General features: G+C 43.7%; 1 protein-coding gene across 1 annotated transcript in view; it reads left to right on the top strand.

Moving 5' to 3' along the window:
- The window catches only part of LOC307237541 (choline transporter-like protein 5-A), a gene marked incomplete at its 5' end in the record, with an annotated part of 127,842 nt that overhangs the window by 99,624 nt on the left and 9,282 nt on the right, over positions 1-18,936 (top strand). Inside the window, 10 exons of the mRNA XM_080010275.1 lie at positions 8,132-8,231; positions 10,115-10,207; positions 10,704-10,791; positions 11,314-11,582; positions 11,771-11,865; positions 12,019-12,122; positions 12,219-12,292; positions 12,863-12,933; positions 14,350-14,438; positions 14,606-14,690. Of these exons, the coding sequence (XP_079866401.1) occupies positions 8,132-8,231; positions 10,115-10,207; positions 10,704-10,791; positions 11,314-11,582; positions 11,771-11,865; positions 12,019-12,122; positions 12,219-12,292; positions 12,863-12,933; positions 14,350-14,438; positions 14,606-14,690 (1,068 nt within the window). The remainder of the gene's footprint in view (positions 1-8,131; positions 8,232-10,114; positions 10,208-10,703; positions 10,792-11,313; positions 11,583-11,770; positions 11,866-12,018; positions 12,123-12,218; positions 12,293-12,862; positions 12,934-14,349; positions 14,439-14,605; positions 14,691-18,936) is intronic.

Below are 18,936 nucleotides of genomic sequence, written 5' to 3'. Positions count from 1 at the left end.
CCTTCCTCCGGGGCCACAGCCAGGAGCAGTGGGCAGCATACGTGGACGTGCCCAGGGGATAAGTGTTCATCGCTGGTCAGACGATGGGTGCATGTTTTTGAGGGGGGTCCTTACTGACGTGAGGTTCTCAACCTGCAATGCAACTTTATTAATTCTTAAAGCATCAAGAACTGCTGCAATAACTCTGTCCTGTGGATGACCTGTAGAATGACAAGGGCACAGTTTTTGGTTATAGAGAACCACCATCAACCCCCCTCTTTGGAGAACTATTTATCATGTTTGGGTCCATAAACAACTGATCACTACTCCAAGGGGGGGAGAATCACCACGGGTGAGACAAATAAACATAGAAACAAACAGCATTTACACAAAAACATAAACATTGGATGACAACATGTTTTGAAAAACAGTGAATTAGGTCCAGGAAAACTGGAAGTACAACTGGTCACGTGGCCTCTTCCTGGCATAGTTATGGCAGTAAATGAGGGAGGAAAGGAGAGGAATGAAACCAGGAGGGTGCTAGGGTACGTATGTGGTGGTGTGTGCGTGTGTGTGTGTGTGTGTGTGTGTGTGTGTGTGTGTGTGTGTGTGTGTGTGTGTGTGTGTGTGTGTGTGTGTGTGTGTGTGTGTGTGTGTGTGTGTGTGTGTGTGTGTGTGTAAGATGTCCACCAGTGAGTGTACATGACTTATCCCCATTGGTACTGGTGTAAAAGGTCGTTATTATGTCGTAGCGCCTCCAAGCAGCCGAAGGGGCCCCCCGAACTCTGCAGCCCTGTAGACACCCTACGGCTGCATGAAAGCCCCAAGTACTCTACCCTGCGGCCACAGAAGACCCAGGGGCCCCCAGAGGGCTGTGGAGCAACCCCCACACCCAGCCCCGAGGAGCATGACCCAGTCCCAGTGAGCACAAGGAGACTCCAAACTCCAGGGGCGCACACATACAACCATCCCTCCAGGTGCAGGCACGAGACGCCGGCACAGAACCCAGGCCACGGGCATAAGGAAGATCCTGGCCCCACGGTGACAGACCGACACCCCGCCACAGGCAAGCCGGCAGGACCCCCATGCCCGCCCCACCACGACCGACCAGATGCCCCACCCGGCTTGATTGCCAAGTGCCCATACACGTAGCAGCGTGTGCCCAGCGGGGCACCTCGATGTTACCCCCCCCCCCAGGGCGCCCGCCGCAGATAAGTCGCGCCGCAGAGGAAAAAGGCCAACAGCCGCCCCCCACATCCCAAACGACACCCACAATGGCAAGCAGTGCCCCCAGGGGCCCCTGAAGGCACCCGGCGAAGCTCTCCGCAGCCCCACCAGGTTGCAGCACAACCCAAGCCACCAGGCGCAAGCCATCAGAACTCCAGCCAGGCCGGGAGGGGGGGCCCACCCGACCACCCCCCAGCCAACCACGCACCCACACTGACCGGCCACCCCAGAAAACCCCAGTGCTCAATGTGTGCTATTGGTAATTGCAGTTAAAATTGCGGGGTTGGGGGTGCGAGTCCTTCAGGCAAGTTGAACCCGAATCACTCGCACCCCCCCTGTCCCGCAGACCCTGGTCTGATGGAGTGTTGTTCGGAGTACGATTGGTGTGCAAGTGTACGTGTTCTAAGCTAATGTGAGTGAGATTAAAATTTCAGGATGGACAAGAAGCATGCTTGAACAGGAGCGTGACAGGCAAGATGGCAGCTGCCCGCTGCATCCCCACCCACATAGCAGCACCCCGCCCATCCCGCAAGGCCTTGGTCTATTGTGTGGTGTATGTGCTGAGTATGAGTTTTGGCATTGGGAGAGATAGGCGAGTCGCGACCGGATCGATCCAGGGGCGCAGCAGGCAACCACGCTGACCTCCTCCCCCCGGACCTAACCATGCCCCAGTACACCCACCTCCCCTACCTGGTGGCAGCCAATCTACAGCGATCAGCCAAGGGCGCAGAGTGGTCGGCCATGCACCTCCGACATGTCAGGCAGCTCCGCGCCCCCATTAGGCCCCTGGTCAGCCCCCAGCCACCAAACATGCTGAGTACCGAACAAATGGTGGCAGACAGCACCCCCACCCACAGCCCGACCCCCCAGCGGCGAGCGGCCCGCACACCGAGAGCGCCAGAGGGCAGGTGCCCCGGCAGCCCGGTGTGATGACAGGAGACCAGCCCCCATGAAAGAGGTCACATGCTGAGCCCCACGCCTAGCTCAGCCAGCCAGGTTCAGGACCCAGGTTGACAAACCAGACAAAACACCTACCGTATTTTCACGACCACAAGGCGCACTGTACTAAAAGGCGCAGTCTCAGTTATGTGTGCCATTACTGTATTTAACACACACATAAGGCGCACCGGATTATAGGGCGCGGGTTTTATATACCGGTACATATCCTCTACTAAGTTTAAATACCTCTACTGCGTATTTAAAAATAGAGCGGGAGCAAAACTGAGTATGTTTGTGCTTTATTCATGTATTTATTACAAAGTATTAATCAAACCCATCGAAGTCATCATCCTCTGTTTCTGAATTAAACAGCTGCGCTAAATCAGACATGCCAGTTTCCCCTTCTTCGCTGTCAGAGTCACTTTCCGTGCTGTGCGGCTCCTCGGAAATGATGCCGGCTTTTGCGAAAGCTCGAACAACAGTGCCAGCAGACACGTTAGCCCAAGCATCTACAATCCATCCGCAAACTGTGGCGTAACTTGCCCGGCGCTGCCTTACACTTTTCGTGAAACTGTGGTCTCCGTCGGTCATCCATCGCTCCCACGCCGCTCGCAGCCTTACTTTGAATGGCCGGTTCACACCGATGTGGAGCGGTTGAAGTTCCTTTGTCAGACCTCCCGGAATAACAGCAAGCACAGCGTTCATTTGTTTCACCTTGTTTTTCACATCGGCTGTGAGATGGGCACGCATGGAGTCACAGATTAACAGCGATGGTGATGCGTGGAAAAAACCACCTGGTCTCCTTACATACACCTCCCTCAGCCACTCTTTCATCATCTCCTCATCCATCCAGCCCTTTTCATTTGCCTTAATAACGACTCCAGCTGGAAAAGTCTCTTTAGGCAAAGTCTTTCTCTTAAAAATCACCATAGGCGGCAGTTTCTGTCCATTTGCGTGGCAGCCAAGCATAACAGTAAACGACGCCTTTTCATACCCCGTTGTGCGTATCGCTACCGTGCTGGTCCCCTTCTTCTCCACCGTGTGATTCACCGGGATGTCGAAAGTGAGCGGCACCTCGTCCATGTTGGTGATGTGGCTTGGCTGGATGCGTTTGTCGGCGATGTGTTTGCTGCAGTAGGAGTGGAAGCTCGCCAGCTTTTCATTATAATCCGCCGGACGTTGCTGCGCTACTGTAGTCCTGGTCCGGATGGAACAATGGCACCGTTTCATAAAACGAAAGCACCACGACGGACCTCCTTGAAAATGTTCAATTTTCATTTCTTCCGCTAGCGTTACTGCTTTTAGTCGAACAGTGACCGTCGAAACGCTCGCCCCACTCGTTCTTTGCTCGATGATCCACCGCTCGAGTCTTTCCTCCAACTCGGGCCACCTCGCCTTATGTCCGCGGAACACACATAGGGCGCACCGCACTATAGGGCGCGCCGCACATTTTGAGGAAAAAAATAGACGTTTATATGCGCCTTATAGTCGCGAAAATACGGTAACCAGCCCTCCCCCCCTCCCCAAGGGACGCAGAAGGACACACAAACCCAGCCACTCCGCCTGCGGGTGGGCGACCCCAGCAGCGCACTGACCTGCCGACCACGGGGCTGAGATCCGAACCAGCGACCCACATCCCCGCCCCGAACCAACACACGGAGGTACTCCCCAGGAGTACCTCGGTGTTTTAACCAGGAAATCTGGGTTGTGCCAGATTGGCGTGAATTTGGTTAGAGATAGATTATAACCACTGAGTTTGAGGAATTTCCACCAGGCTGACAGAGTTGTTGTGATAAATGTTTTTTTAAAAGCAATTATGTTTCCTTATGGATTCAGTCAGGAATGGGAGATCGGATCCTGATAACTCCTGACATCCAGATTGTTCAATGTCTCGCCATCCATGGGCCAATTGTTGCTCTCGTTGTAACTATTTAATTATAAATTGAAGATGGTTTGCTAGATAGTAGTATCTAAAATTTGTGGCTGCTAGGCCTCCACAGTCTTTGCTTTTCTGTCATGTTGCTAGTTTAATTCTCGGTTTCTTGTATTTCCAATAAAATTAGTTGACTATTGAGTCTAGAGTATTAAACCAATGTACTGTTAGTTGCACTGTGGTCATTAAAAATACATAGTTTATTATTGGAAGTACATTCATTTTCACTGCTGCTATCCTACCAATTAGTGAGATGGGTAGGTTGTTCCATTGAATGAGGTCTTCTTCAATGGATTTGAGGAATGGAGTGAAGTTAAGGGTAAACAAATCTGATAGATTGGTGGAGATATCAATACCAAGGTATCTAATATTGCCCATTGTGATGGTTAAGTGAAGTTTCTGGGTTGCAGCATTACAGTCGCCCCCACTGAGTGGTAAGACTGTGGTTTAAGTCCAATTTATGAAATAGTCTGAGATAGCTGAAAATGTTGATATAAGATTGAACACCTCCGGTAGGGATGATATTGGGTTCCGTATGTACAACAAGATATCGTCTGTATACAAACTGATTTTGTGAACAGAGTTTCCTGTTTGGGAGTGCAACTCCTTTAGTCTCTGTTCGAGTTTATTTTGGCATTCTTGTCCTTTCTTTTTCTTGTGAGTGGAGAATGAAATAATACTACCTCTTAGAACTGCCTTAGCTGTTTCCCAAAGTAAGGATGGTGATATTTCTGGGGAGTCACTCAGTTCAATGAAGGAAGTCCATTCTCTGGAAAAGAAATGGTTAAATTCTTTATCTGTCAAAAGTGAGGCGTTAAACCGCCACCTGTCTGGAGGGTTCCGGTTTGTTTAATTTATCAGGTTGAAAGTAATCGGCCCGTGATCAGAAATTACAATAGGGTGGATTTCTGGATTAGTGATTTTGGACAGTGCGGAGTTACTTGTCAAGAAAAGGTGGATTCTAGAGAAATTTTGGTGGGGTGGTGAATAATATGTGTATTCTCTTGAATGTGGGTTATTTGATCGCCAAAAAATCCCCAAGGGCAAGATCACTATATTGTTTTATAGTGTCTGACGAACGCCAGGATTTGTGAATATTTCTGGCTTGAGAACGGTCTAAATTTGGATCCAGTACTGTGTTGAAGTCTCCTCCCAATATGATAATTGATTCAGAGAATTCTAAGAGTTTTGGAAATATATTGTGAAAGAAATTTGGGTCATCCTCATTTGGGCCTTAAATATTAGCTATGGTTAATTTGATGTTACCTAAAATCCCATTAATCATTATGTCACACTCTTCTGGGTCTGAAATTGTGGTTTTATTTTGATATGGGATGCTTTTATTGATCAATATAGATACACCTCTTTTTTTGAGTTGTATGATGTGGAAAAGGATTTAGCCATTTAGCTTTGAGTTTGAGGTGCTCAGATGCAGTGAGGTGGGTTTCTTGCATTAGACAGAAGCTGGGGTTCATCTTGGTGAGGTGAGTTAGGATTTTGCTACATTTAGCAGGTGAGCCCAAGCCTCTCATATTCCAACTAACAAACTTAATGGGTGTCATTGAAGCTAGTTAGGGGGTGATGGCACAGTGCATCCAAGGCAATAGCTATACTACCGTAAGTCTGGGATTTCCTCCTTTACATTCCTTATCACTGCCATAGTATTGTAGGAAGTTTGTAGGGATACATAACTACACAAACAAATGAGAAGAAGACAAAGATAACACAGAACATTGCCAGATTAGACATACATAATGTGAGAGACATTATAGAGTGAGAGTGATAGGATAAGTAAGAAGAAAGGGATTAGGGAGGTGAGATGATGAGAGAAGTATGGAGGGGGAATTAGGAAGGTGAGATGAGAGGGAGCGATATTTTAAATCCTGACATAGATAGCGTGCCTATTCCTACATCTTGCCGTATATAATAACTAGAATTACAAGAATACATACATAATGATCAAAATAACCAGGGTGTAGTGGAGGAATCTCAGTATAACAGACCGTCTATATATAGTTTATCAACAACCATCGATACACATTTACTCTTCTGCCGGTTCTCCTTCAGGACAGGATACAGCACTTTCCGTTGGACGTTGATCTCCCGGGGGAAATGATCGTTCATGCCCAGCGTGGTTCCTTTCAGCTTCCGTCCTTTGTTTTCAACCAGCTCCTTGTGCTTGAAGTGTTAAAACTTAGCAATGATGGAGCGGGAACGGTTCCCCACGCGGTGTCCCAGTCGATGAACACGGTGAGAGGTGATCTGCTTCACGGTGTCAGGCGTTTCAGGGCGATGCATAGAAAGTCTTTCACCATATTTTCTGGGGACTCTGTGTTGTTCTCTGGGATCCCAGAAAAGATGAGGTTGTCCCGCATACTTCTGGATTGTATATCCAGGATAGTCTCTTTCATTATTTTATTTTATTTTTTTACAACTTCCATCTCCGCTGTGAGACGCTTCACGGAGGTTTTTAGATCCGTGTTGTCTTTTTGCATCTCGCCAACCGTACGGTGCAGGAAATCAATACTGGCTTTGATCTCGGGGAATATCTCGGAGAAGTGGACCGAGCATGTCCAACTTCTTGTTAATCTCATCTAAGACACTCACCTCTACAGCACCCGGTATGAGATCGTCTGTGCCGTTGCTGAGTCGGTCTTCTTCCTTTTTCGCGGAATTATTGTGGTCCTGGTCGTCTTCCATCACGTATGCGTTATAAAAAATCGATATAATCCTCGAGGCTCTCCACTTTGGTTTCGCGCAGTGTTCCCTTTTTTTATATATATATATATATATATTATTTGCAATTCGCTTTGTTATTTTGTCTGAGGTAGAGCTGCCGGTGTGTTAGTTAGTCTAGCAGGGCGCCGCCATGTTGGGTCTTCCACTCACTACTCACTTCTGCTTCCGTCTTCTTGTGAGATCACAGTATGCTCCCCAGTTCACAGACAAAAAAAAAAAAAAAAAGGAATTGTAATGTATGTGCTTTACTATAAAGTATGAAAGTTGTATTAAGGTAATTACATTAATACGGTTACGGAAAATGCATTGGTTAGGCTACATGTGGTTCAGGTGAGGCGAGACCGCATGAGAAGCTGTCGGAGATTCTTACGACCAGCACTAACAAGCTCCGGTTCTCGACACCATCATTGAAACAGCCTATCGCTTCAATTATATTTCTATTAGTTGCCCAGTGGGTTGAGGACCTGTTGGCGTGCCCATCCTGCGCATTCCATTTGAGAACAGCGACTATATATTGGATTCAAGTATTTGTGCTGGGACATGATCTTTTATGAGAACTCTCTTTTATTTTATTTTATTTCCTTTATATGGTAGGACTACCAATGTCTCTCGGAAAGCTCATTCCCTTACAATTTCTGTTTCCTTCTGGAACAGCTCTACTGGCGAGCAGTGAGAGAAAGAGGTTCATTAAGGACTGAAATATATTGTTTACATTAGAACGCAACATTTTGTTAGTTTCCTTTTTATTTTTTGTTTACTGTACAATTCAATCTAAAGATACACTTCAGTTCATCTTTAATATTGAACAAATAGATAGTGTACAGCTATCAGCTCTAAAAATAAATTCTCAATCTTTTGGTACAAGTTCATATTGTTGTAATTTTGTTCTGTAGTACCAGGTTACATCAGCAAAAGATTTTGTCAGAAAAAATCTGAATAACATACTTCCTGAATGATTAATTGGAAAAATAATGTGTATAAATCTCATTTCAAAGCTGCCTTTGTTGAAGATTCCTCTATATTCTTCACATCTGGTGCTCACTCAAAACTATTTTAACACTCATTACCTTAAAGGTAATTGAAAGTGAGGCTATATGTTTAACTTTAACTTTGCTTTTATATCAATTACATATCTTTTTTAAGTGTGTTCACTAAAGCTATTTACATAGACCTTGTTTTAGCCCTTGTCATTGACCTGGGTATTCATCAGCAAGGATATGCCCTGGAAGCTCTGACTTTTGCTTGATTACTGCACTAGAACACTTCCAGAATACAATACAATAACAAACAAGCGCCCATTTTTGTCATTCACAGTGGTGTCTCTTGGAGTGACCAGTGTTTCTGTCCTGTTGATGTTGGTCTTCCTCAGGAGACGAGTCTGCGTTGCTATCGCTCTTCTCAGGGAAGCTAGCAAGTATGAACCCTTAAATCTTAGGGAAGTACGTAGTCGGTTTACGTTCTGTTTTTTCCTTTTTTTTTTTCAACAAATCAGGGAATACATTTCTCTCTATGTGTCAGCAAGTATCCAAGAGTCCATACTCAGTACTTGGACTGACAAAACGGATATCCCGACTTAAAACTGTGCATCCTTAAAGACTTTAACATCCATTGTCAGGGCTGTTGTCACCCTAATATTTTGTAAAGTTGCAGAGTTTGCAACCTTACAATGCACAGAATCTACTAAATCTGACAATTCTATAAGATTGTCATTTTTAGTTTCAGTGTTAAGAGTTGTGTAATTTAAGACTCATCAGATTATTTATATTTCAGGCCTGGATTTAAAGATAACTGCTTTGTGGTTTAGTAGAATCGACTTAAGGGGTGGGTTCTCTGTTTTTTGAGGCAGGACAGTAAAAATGTCGGTTCCCATCATTTATAACTTTTCGTAGCACAATCTTGCTGAACACTTAACTTAAGAAACGTAACCCTGTACTGCAGTTTCTCACTGGGCCTCATTCATGAACAGTGAGCTGCAAAACGTTGTGCTAAAATCCTGCGTGTGCACGGTTTATAAGCAAAAATTTGGTATTCAACAATATGTTCATACTTTAATTTGTTCTTACTTTAAAAGAAAATTTCGAACTGCTACCTACATTCAAGTGGCATATTAGTACCACAATTAGTAAAAAAAAAATGTTTATAGTCAATATTACACAATATATAATATTAAAAAAAAGATTTTCTACCAATAATAATCTGACACTTATTATTTATCTTATTTGTGTATGGGATCCTTAAATTAACTCTGTTGTAAGTGCAGTTGGTTAACTTTACAAAGACCCCTATAAAGCAATCATATTCATCTCCAAGCAGGTTTTACAATGGATTATTTCCCTTTATGGATAATGACATGCAGCTTCGGGGGAGAGCTCATCTATAGAGATCGCCTGATCTGTTTACTGTTAGTGATCAATGATCTGTTAACTGGGTTATCAATGGCTGATCACCTGGTTTCCACTGGCAATAGAAGCCCTTCTTTTATTATGAATTATTTGTATTTCATTACATTATATATGTTAAGTAATAACCTGGAGCCCGATCAAATCACCGGATCAATCGTCGCATGCGAGACCACCGTGTTCATATCCTCCATCAGCTTCCACACTACAAGCACCAAACAGCCTCCATGCAATTAATAAATAGAAAAAAATTCACATATCAATCCAAGTTTTTATTTAAGCCCTTTCAGTGCGGCATCTACTGGCTCCGTCACTGCAGCGCTAAACTCTGGTGGCCGCAGCGGACATGTGCAGTAGAGTCGGCTCCTTCTCTTCGTTTACCTCTGTGCCAGAACCAGGAAGTTCCTTATATTGAGAAATCGAAGGGTGGTTTATGGTAATTAGCAATACAAAGCAGGTGCCTAACAAATTAAAATGGTTCAAATTTATCAACATACACACATGTTGAGGAACAAATGTGGCTGGTACGCATGCAACATGAATCCGGTGCTGATTTTGTGTGTCCAGCTCAGTTTGTGCACAAAGTAGGAAGATTACTACACAAATATTCATGAATGAGGCCCAATGTACTTAAATGCAGTCCAATGGGGCAAACCTTTTAACCTTGTAAAAAATAGGTTAAATCTCCTTTGAAGTGGCACAACTTCCTGTTTCTAGTCTCTTACGTTAACTTGACCGTTTTTCTTTTAGAAGCGGTACATTTATCAATAATAAAGTGCTCAGCGAGCCCGTGCTATGAACAGTAATAAATGATGGTAAGCAACATTTTAATAAGGTCTAGGTTGAATAATAACAAAGGTGCCATTTATTTTCTCACTGACGATTTTCTCCTCGGCAGGGCCATCGGATACATCATGTCCACTCTCTTCTATCCCGTCATCACCTTTCTTCTCTTGGCTCTCTGTATCTCCTATTGGGCAGTGACTGCTGTGTATCCTTTTCACAACGACCAATAGCGGCATTGCATGAAACCATTGTTAAAAAGAGAAAATATTTTTTTCGGAAAACATAGTTGAATTAAGCAAGATTATCAATGAAGGGAGTGAGAAATTGTATTGCTATGAGTTTTCTTGTAACAATGTTTTTTGAAGTGGATTACTTTTATGGAATAGCGCAAATCATTGTATTCTAAAAATGAAGGTTCGGTGTTATTTCTTCATTCATAGTGGAGAGAATCTCAAGTCTGCTGCTGTTTATTTCCAATTTAGAAATCCTTGGAATTCAGTATGTTTTCTATTCTAGACAGCTGAAGACATGTTTTCCAGCTTTTAACCCCTATCTGTTGCATCAAGTTTTAAGAAAGGAAGCTGGTGGCAAATCGCATAAATCCAGTTGTGACTATGTTTTGTTGGGTTGTTTTTTTGCATCTGGTTGCGTTTTAGTCTGACCTTTTCTGCTTTTACCTTGACCGACATCGTACCGATTAGCTTCCTGGCGTCGTCCGCGGAGGCTGTTTACAAGGTGATGTCACCCGATGCCACCTGCCCCCATGCCAATAGCACCTGTGCCCCTGAGGTACATGCTTTTCAAAAGTTAAAAAGATTGTGACGAAGGTGACATATAAGATGGCCGTATTCTATTAAAGTCACCTGAGAAACTATATCAGTTCAGTTTCATTTAAAAAAACACCTAACCTGAGTTTACCATGTGTGTCATCATGGTTGCTTGTCCACTTCTTAGTTGCCGTTGTAACACCAAATATTAATGATTGCAATCTGTTCAGTGAGGACCTTTCTTTTTGTGAGACTGAATTCAATGGTATAGCAAGTGAGTAATGTCCATGTCTGTTTTTTGAGACGCAAGTGACTTGTAGCAGGAATGCAGGGGGCACTAACTCATTGGTTACCTGATTCGTGGCTGGTTCGAGGGTTGTATCTCAAATTTTGTGTTCTTTAAGGCTTCTATGATTAAGGAAATAGCTTAGCATTTTCTTTAAACTAGGCATGTAGGTTTTTCAACATCTGTCTTATAAATCTGTGTGTATTCCCTAGTATTTTACAATCAAAACAGTATAAATACCTATTCTCACCCCCGCAGACCTTCAACCGGACCAACGTCTCTAAAGTGGAATCCTGCATGGGCTCCCAGTGCACGTTTGCCTTCTACGGCGGCGAGACACCCTACCACCACTACCTTTTCCTCCTGCAGCTCTTCAACCTGCTGGCCTTCCTGTGGCTTGTCAACTTCAGCCTGGCACTGGAGCAGTGCACCCTGGCCGGGGCTTTCTCTAGCTTCTACTGGGCCCAGAGGAAGCCGCAGGACATACCTCCCTGCCCCCTGTTTTCATCTTTCAGCCGGGCCATAAGGTGACTGCAGACGCCTTTGATTACAGACCAGGGTGACCGTATGCATATTGTTGAGCCTTCGGAGGCAGTTATCAGAGTACGACGTAGCAGCTGATATGAAAAACTATTAGGTGAAGCTTGTCTTTGATGAGAGTAAAGTCGTGCTACTTGAGAAACACAGACACATTTGTTGGTGTGTCTATCTGTAGGTACCACACAGGGTCTTTGGCATTCGGGTCACTGATTTTGTCGGTGGTGCAACTGGCCCGAATAATACTGGAGTACCTGGAGCAGAAACTGAGAGGTGGGTGTGTATGTAAACTGGGATACCATGATGAATGCATACACAATACAGACACAACATTTATATGAAGATATCTTGCACTGTCCTTCAGAGGGATAGACAAACCATAGTAAGTGTGTCTCTGCTGCTTTCTGATTCCCTGTCTCTGTCTAGGAGCCAACAATGTGGTGGCCAGATTCATACTGTACTGTCTAAAATGCTGCTTCTGGTGTCTGGAGAGGTTCATACGCTACATGAATCGCAATGCCTACATCATGGTGAGCTATTGTTTTGGGCTTGTAGTAGTATCATTAAGTATCATTGGGCAATTGTTTGAGAATGGTGAAACCTCGGCCTTGCCTCCTCTCCACTAGGTGGCGATCTACGGCACAAACTTTTGCACCTCGGCTCAGGAGGCCTTCTTGCTGCTGATGAGGAATGTCGTCAGGTAAAGAAAGGTGTAACATTTTATGAGGAGGTTAAGACTCGGTTATAACCTGCAAACCTTTGTACGCTGATCAAAATGTCACAAAGTGGATAAACACATACATTTTTTGTTGTCTTTTTTATGTGCTCTAAAAAGTATAACCATCTACTTCTAAAACAAATAAATGATGTAGCAATATATGTAATGTAAATATGAGTGCACGGAATCATTACATTTTGAAAAAGCACAATACATTGTACTGTATGTATTGTTGTATGTATTGCACATTGTATTTATAATATAATAATGTATCTTTCATTTATGTACATACAACACAAAATATATATTCATTATACAGTACAAAATTATATTTTTTATATATTACCCCATTTTTCAACATATGTTTAATCTATAAGCGGAAATACATATTGGTATAGGTTTCAGATATATCATATTAGCTTTTCGCACATTCTGGCCTCAGCGAGCAAATTCTTGCCAGGCCTTCTGGAGCCTGATCGTAGAATCGAGCGCCCCCCTCAGGTAAGATGCATCCCAGTGGGTGGTCAAGCTCTTCGTCTCTTACCCCTGCAGGGTTGCTGTCCTGGACAGAGTGACACACTTTCTGTTGTTTCTCAGCAAGGTGTTCATCGCGGGCGGACTTGGTGAGCCACCGTGGAGTCTATGGCTACGCTCACGCTGCAAGCCTTAGTGCGCAATACGGATTTGTTGCTCAGAGCCACTTTTTTTGTTTGGCTGTTCACATTATTTTTTTAAATGTGGCCAATATCAGAAGTAACAAAGATGTCACATGCAGAACGCTACCATGCGGAAGTAAATATGGCAGGCAAATGCACGGTGGCTTGGGACCGTCTACCTAGACACAAGCTCACAGATTAAATCTTTAACTCCAGACAGGGGCACATTACTTTTTTGTTGCATTCAATAGGGAAATTTTGTAAAACAAAAAATACATCTAAAATAAAAACACAATGTGTGCAAATTACGCCCTGATCACTCCCTCACACACACAGATACACAAATATACACACACACACACACACACACATTATTTTTAGATCCATACTCTTAATAAAACGTGACGGTCTGTTTATCTATTTATTTACAGTATCTATTATTTATTTTCCCTCCCCACGCTGTATACACTGCTCAACTGTGGCGGCCGGCCGCGGTGCGGGTGGGGGTGCCTTGGTTGGGGTGCCGTGGTGGGGGTGGCCGCTGTGCACCTCCCTCTGCTCCCCAGTCCCGAAGTTGGGAGCATAATACCGAGTTTATTCTCAAAACACAGAGTTACTTTTATATATTTGTAGATTTTTATTTTCCTCCGTGCGTTGTGATCCGGTCTGTGATTATTAAAAGGTTGGGAACCCCTGCTCTAGATTGACTTAAAAGTCCCATGAATTCCAATTTGACTGTTCAGACTGAGGTCTCATTGTAAAAAATCCGACCAGTATCTGGTTTAGGATATGAACCTGGCCCAATTCCGATTTGAAAAGATCAGATTCCATGTGATTTGTGCTGTTTACATTGTCATGAAAAAAACTGATTCTGAGTCACATATGGCCAAAAAAATATGATTTGGGCCTCTTTTGCCTGCAGTGTGAATGTAGCCTATGTTTTATGTCATGGTTTATGACATTTATCACGATTGTTGATTGATGATGTAAAGCTTGCAGAGCTAGTTCTGTCAGACAACTCGACAGCTACGCGCTTCCATGCCCTTATTTTGCCGGCCTATTTAAGCAGCCCTACCTGCTTTGCTTTGTGTTTTCCTGCTTTTCTGGGTTACCTCCACCTCCTCTGCATCCACCTGTTGGGCTCTACTCTTACTTCCAGTGCTGGGATTCAACATTAGCACTCCAATATTTCTAGCTCATTAAGCATGACTATGTTTTTTGTACACCTCACTGGGAGAGATGAGCAGCAGAGTCCAGACTCCAACCTTGAATGAAATAAATAAAATCATGTTGAAATAAATGTAAAAGTCAGCATTAGGATTGTTAATTTTTGTGTGTGCGTGTGTGTGCATGTGTATGTGTGTATACATGTTTGTTCTTCAGGCATGGTGGCGTTCTTCTTCTTTGCTCGAAAAATCCCCATTTTTGAGGAGGAAGTACCCACTCTCAACTACCATTGGGTCCCCATACTGGTATGAAACACACACACACACACACACACACACACACACACACACGCACACATGAAAAACGTTTCTTCTGCTTTTCTGAGAATGGACCAAAAAATAATCTCAATTCAGATATTCCGTTGTTTTTACAACAAAGTCGCTGTGGTTCTGACCCTTGTTTTTTCCACCAGAGCGTAGTGATGGGGTCCTATCTGATTGCTCATGGTTTCTTCAGCGTCTACGCCATGTGTGTTGACACCCTCTTCCTCTGCTTCTGTAAGTCCCAAGACTGGTGCTAGGGTAGCTGGATTCATGTTTCTTTTTACCATTCATGATGATAGTACGTCCTCAAAACAAACAAAATTAAGATGATGCGTTGTTATGGTCACTCCGGATTCTCAGGTTTTAATGAGCTGCATTTAAATCATGGCAATAAGTTGCCATGGATTTAGATCTTGTGCAACATTCTGACAGACTCTGCTCTGAATATGGTCATTATGGCCCTTTCTCAATGTGCGTTCTTGTCTGTACTTGTGTTCTTGTGGACTTGTGAAACGTCATCAGTCGCAGCCCAAGTACTGTTCCAATTCAATGTACGCATCAAGCCAAGTCCAGTCCAAATGCCCTGATGTGGACTTGCTCCGCCCATTTTATGGAGGATGCATCGGTGGTGACTTGTGTGGACTTGGGACAGCCAAATATCCCAGAATGCATTTCGCACCAAGTGGTGGTAATGGTATTGGTCCCCAGGAGTCTGTATTCCCGAGTCCAACTTGCCAAGTCTGAACTACCAAGTCCGCATGTCCGGACTTGGCGTACTTGTTATTGAGAAACGGCATATAACAATAGTATAATAACTGTGCTTTAAAGAAAACCATCTAACCAAATATTTCCAAATGTTAACCTAACAATAAATTTGCTAATTTCTCTATTTTTAGACCACTTTAGACAACACAAATTAACTCAAAAGGCGCTGATTGTGGCTTAGGATGCAGAGCAGGTCATTTGGTAATTAGAGGGTAGGGTTGCTGGTTCTATACCTCTTGTTCTTCCTAGTAGCATAGCATAGTGTCCCTGAGAAATACACCCCAATCCCTAACTGCTCCCAATGAGTAAAATTTGCATCCTTGCATGGTTTTGCGACCAAGAAGGTCCAGACCTGGGACCTTTTTACTCGCGTAAAAAGTCTGGATCTCTGGATGACACTTCTATCTGTTCTGGCCTCAAAAACTTGGAAGAAAAAACACTGGAACTGAGCAGAGTGAGGCAATAAGGTATGTATTTATTGTGTATCTGAGAGTCAAGAACAACAATAAACAGCGAGTGGCTCCGGATACTCACTGAAGAACTGTGCTGAAGAACTGTGCTTATATGTGTGACCCACCATGGATTTTAGGTACATAACAAGGTGTCACTTGTACGGATCAAGCAAATATTTCTGGTCTTGTTAATGACAAGGGTGCGATAAACTGTGTTTCTGAGATTATCAACCTCAAAGTTTACCCAACACTTTGCTTCATTCAGCCAGCTCTCAGAATGCAAATGGAGCAGGACCAACAAGGCCACATGGCTACTTGCCACATGGCCACTTGACACCCTGTTGAATGGGGACTTGACACCCTGCTGATTGGGACAATCTCTGCTTTGTTCTTTTGTTTTGAGGGAATGTTGAACAACATCATCAATACACTACATCTTGTTTTTAAAAAAGCTTTTATTTAACAGTAATAATATACATGTTTTGTAAAAGTGGAATTATTTAGGAGTTGAAAAGTGCAGACAACACAACTAAACAAAATAAAATAAAAATAATATGAGTCTCTTTATATCAACCTTGGTGTGTCATTTAATAAATAAATGTGCGCGTGCCTAATATCTTCAAAGTACTTGGAGTTATTATGTGGGCTTACCACAACCCTACCCCAGCTACACTCTGAGATCCTGTTTGGGGCTGCCTCTTTTCATTTTCTTTTCGTCCGGCTGCATTTGCAGGTAAACTTGAGAATCTTCTCCATCGCTACTTGTTCATAGGCTGCATCGCCAACCACAACAGAGTTCATCACATCATCATCTTCTTCCGTTGTAACAACGGGTGTTTCATCGGTCTCCTCCGGTGGTTCTTGAAAATATTCTGTTTCATCATCACATTAAGGTTGAAATCCGCTGTTTGAAATGTTCTCCAAGTCCAGGATGAAGCCAATATCAGATTCAGCATCGCTGTCCTTCACAGTGTCGCTGTCGGAGAACTGACTATCATCGCGGAAAATGAAGTCCAGTATGCGCTGCTTACACTGACTAGATTACACTGGTTAGATTAAGGTCCGCGATATGATTTAGCGCTTCCACCACCCGCTTCTCATAATCCATAACCATACAGAGATGAAAGTTTTCACAGACAAGTGAAACCGAAGGCTCCTCGTCTTGCACTTTAATCATCTGTTTACGGAAGTGACAACAGCTTTTCTTCTTCGCAGCTTACGCCACCTTCACGACAATATATTCAGTTGTGTATAAAACCTCAGTCTTGAAAATACTTTGAGAGATTTTTCGACTTATTTGGCGGCCCGTGGCGATTTTAGAAATGTGCGACAAATCGGGTTTTGCTGCGGTGGGTCACATACCCCAGATGTTCCCTCCTCCTAGTTCATGCCCTGCCCCTTTCAGTGCAAGGAACCCATAACAGTCTTGTGGAGTGTGTCCAAAGGAACCAATCGCAATCTTGTTTCTAGGGAGTTTTTCCGCGGTCTATGAAATACTGGTGTCAAGTTTCAACATGGGCATGTTCTGGACATGTTCCTTTGTTCTACTGGTGTTTTGCCTGAGCATGTTTTGGGGCATGTTTCTGCAGAAGACTAAGCTATTCAAATATTTTTAATGACTCCAGTATGTTTTGGATTTTAGCATATATTTAAAAAAAGGTTTTTAATATATATAACTTGAATATTTTCAGCTTAGTACAACATGTAATTAGTTATTTGTCATGTGGGGGTTAATAATTAACCCCCCTTTGTGACTTCTAAAGTCACGCTCCAACAGAATAACGATGATAAACAAATGACTAAGTATCAACGCTGAGTATGCTGATAACATATGACTCTAAGTGTTAACGCTGAGTATGCTGGATATATTGTACGCAAACAAGCACATAACATATATCTACCTGTATGCAAATGCACAATACAATAGCTGTTGTGAGTATATCAAGCAAATGCATACCACAACAACTGCAGTGAGTGTACGAATACTACAAGGATATAGGTGGTCCAATAATATGGTGGGTGATGGTTGTAAGTTACGTGTGAGGATCAATGAATTATGTGAGAAATACTGGTATGGAGTTTTGCGTTTATGCATAAACAAACGAGCAGTCATATTTGGTTTTCAGAAAAAACTGTTTTCGCTCAATATTTGTGATGGATAAAAATATGCAAAACCATCTTTTCTGTGGTGTTTATACAGAAAAATAATATTACTAAATATAACCTTAATACAACAACAACATTAATATAAGCGCTGTATAAGAAACCATTCTTCCGCGGCTGCCTTTTGTGGTGAAGTTCACCATGTGAACCATGCTTCACAGCCGCTGAATACGCAGCAGTTATTGATTGAGGGTGGCCACCCGCTGGCGTAGATTGTTGATGACGGTATTGAGTATGTCCACTCTACCTTTGTATGATGTCCTCTGATCGAGGTGGGCCTTAGTGACGGGAGCCGCCATTGGTCCCTGATGCATATTTTGCGTACCCGGATGGCTATAGCTTGTAGAACCTGGCCAGAAGGGACGGAAAACCAGGCAAAGACATAGCTGCCACCATGGCAGGGTGGGCAAAATACGGGTCTATTGTTGTACCCAGGCCCTCCTGTGGGGCATTGCCTCAAGAGTCTGTGTCTGACAAGGAGCTGGATGAAGTCTCGGAGGAGGCTGGTGTCGTGGGACTGAAGGGTCACATCTAGTCGTGCTGGATGTCCTGCGGTGTCGCGGGAGGAATCCACGTGGGCTGGGGTTATGGGAGTGAGGGGAACCAGCCATACGTGAGATGCGGTGGTCTCCGCATCTGCCACTTTACGGGCTCGTTTCATAGACATGTATAGGGGTTCACATCTCACGCATCGGTTGTTAGTGGCAACACTATAACTGATAGGAGTCCATCTGACCTGTGTCTTTGCATGCCTGGGAGTTGGTGGATATGTGTTAAGGGTGGTAGGGGTCAGTCTGATTTGTGTGATTGTACGCCTGGGTGTTAGTGAGGAGGCTATACAGGTGGTACTGTATATGTCTGCATGTGTTGTGTACTCGTTTCCTTCTGTGCATGGGGAACTGGCCTGTTATAGCCTTCATCCTTTTATCAACCATAACATTAATCAATGCGACTATATAACAAAAAGCTATCAATACTACTAACATAATTAAACCAGTAGCAATCCCTACACCTTTGAGTTTCTTGGGCCAGGATAGATTTTGTAAAAATGTGGATATAGCAGCGGCCTGTGTGTTCCAGTGGGAATGTTGAACATGTTC

This window comes from Zeus faber, assembly GCF_960531495.2.
Source record: "Zeus faber genome assembly, chromosome: 12".
Classification (NCBI taxonomy): Eukaryota; Metazoa; Chordata; class Actinopteri; order Zeiformes; family Zeidae; genus Zeus; species Zeus faber.
This window is presented reverse-complemented; position numbering and strand designations above follow the sequence as displayed.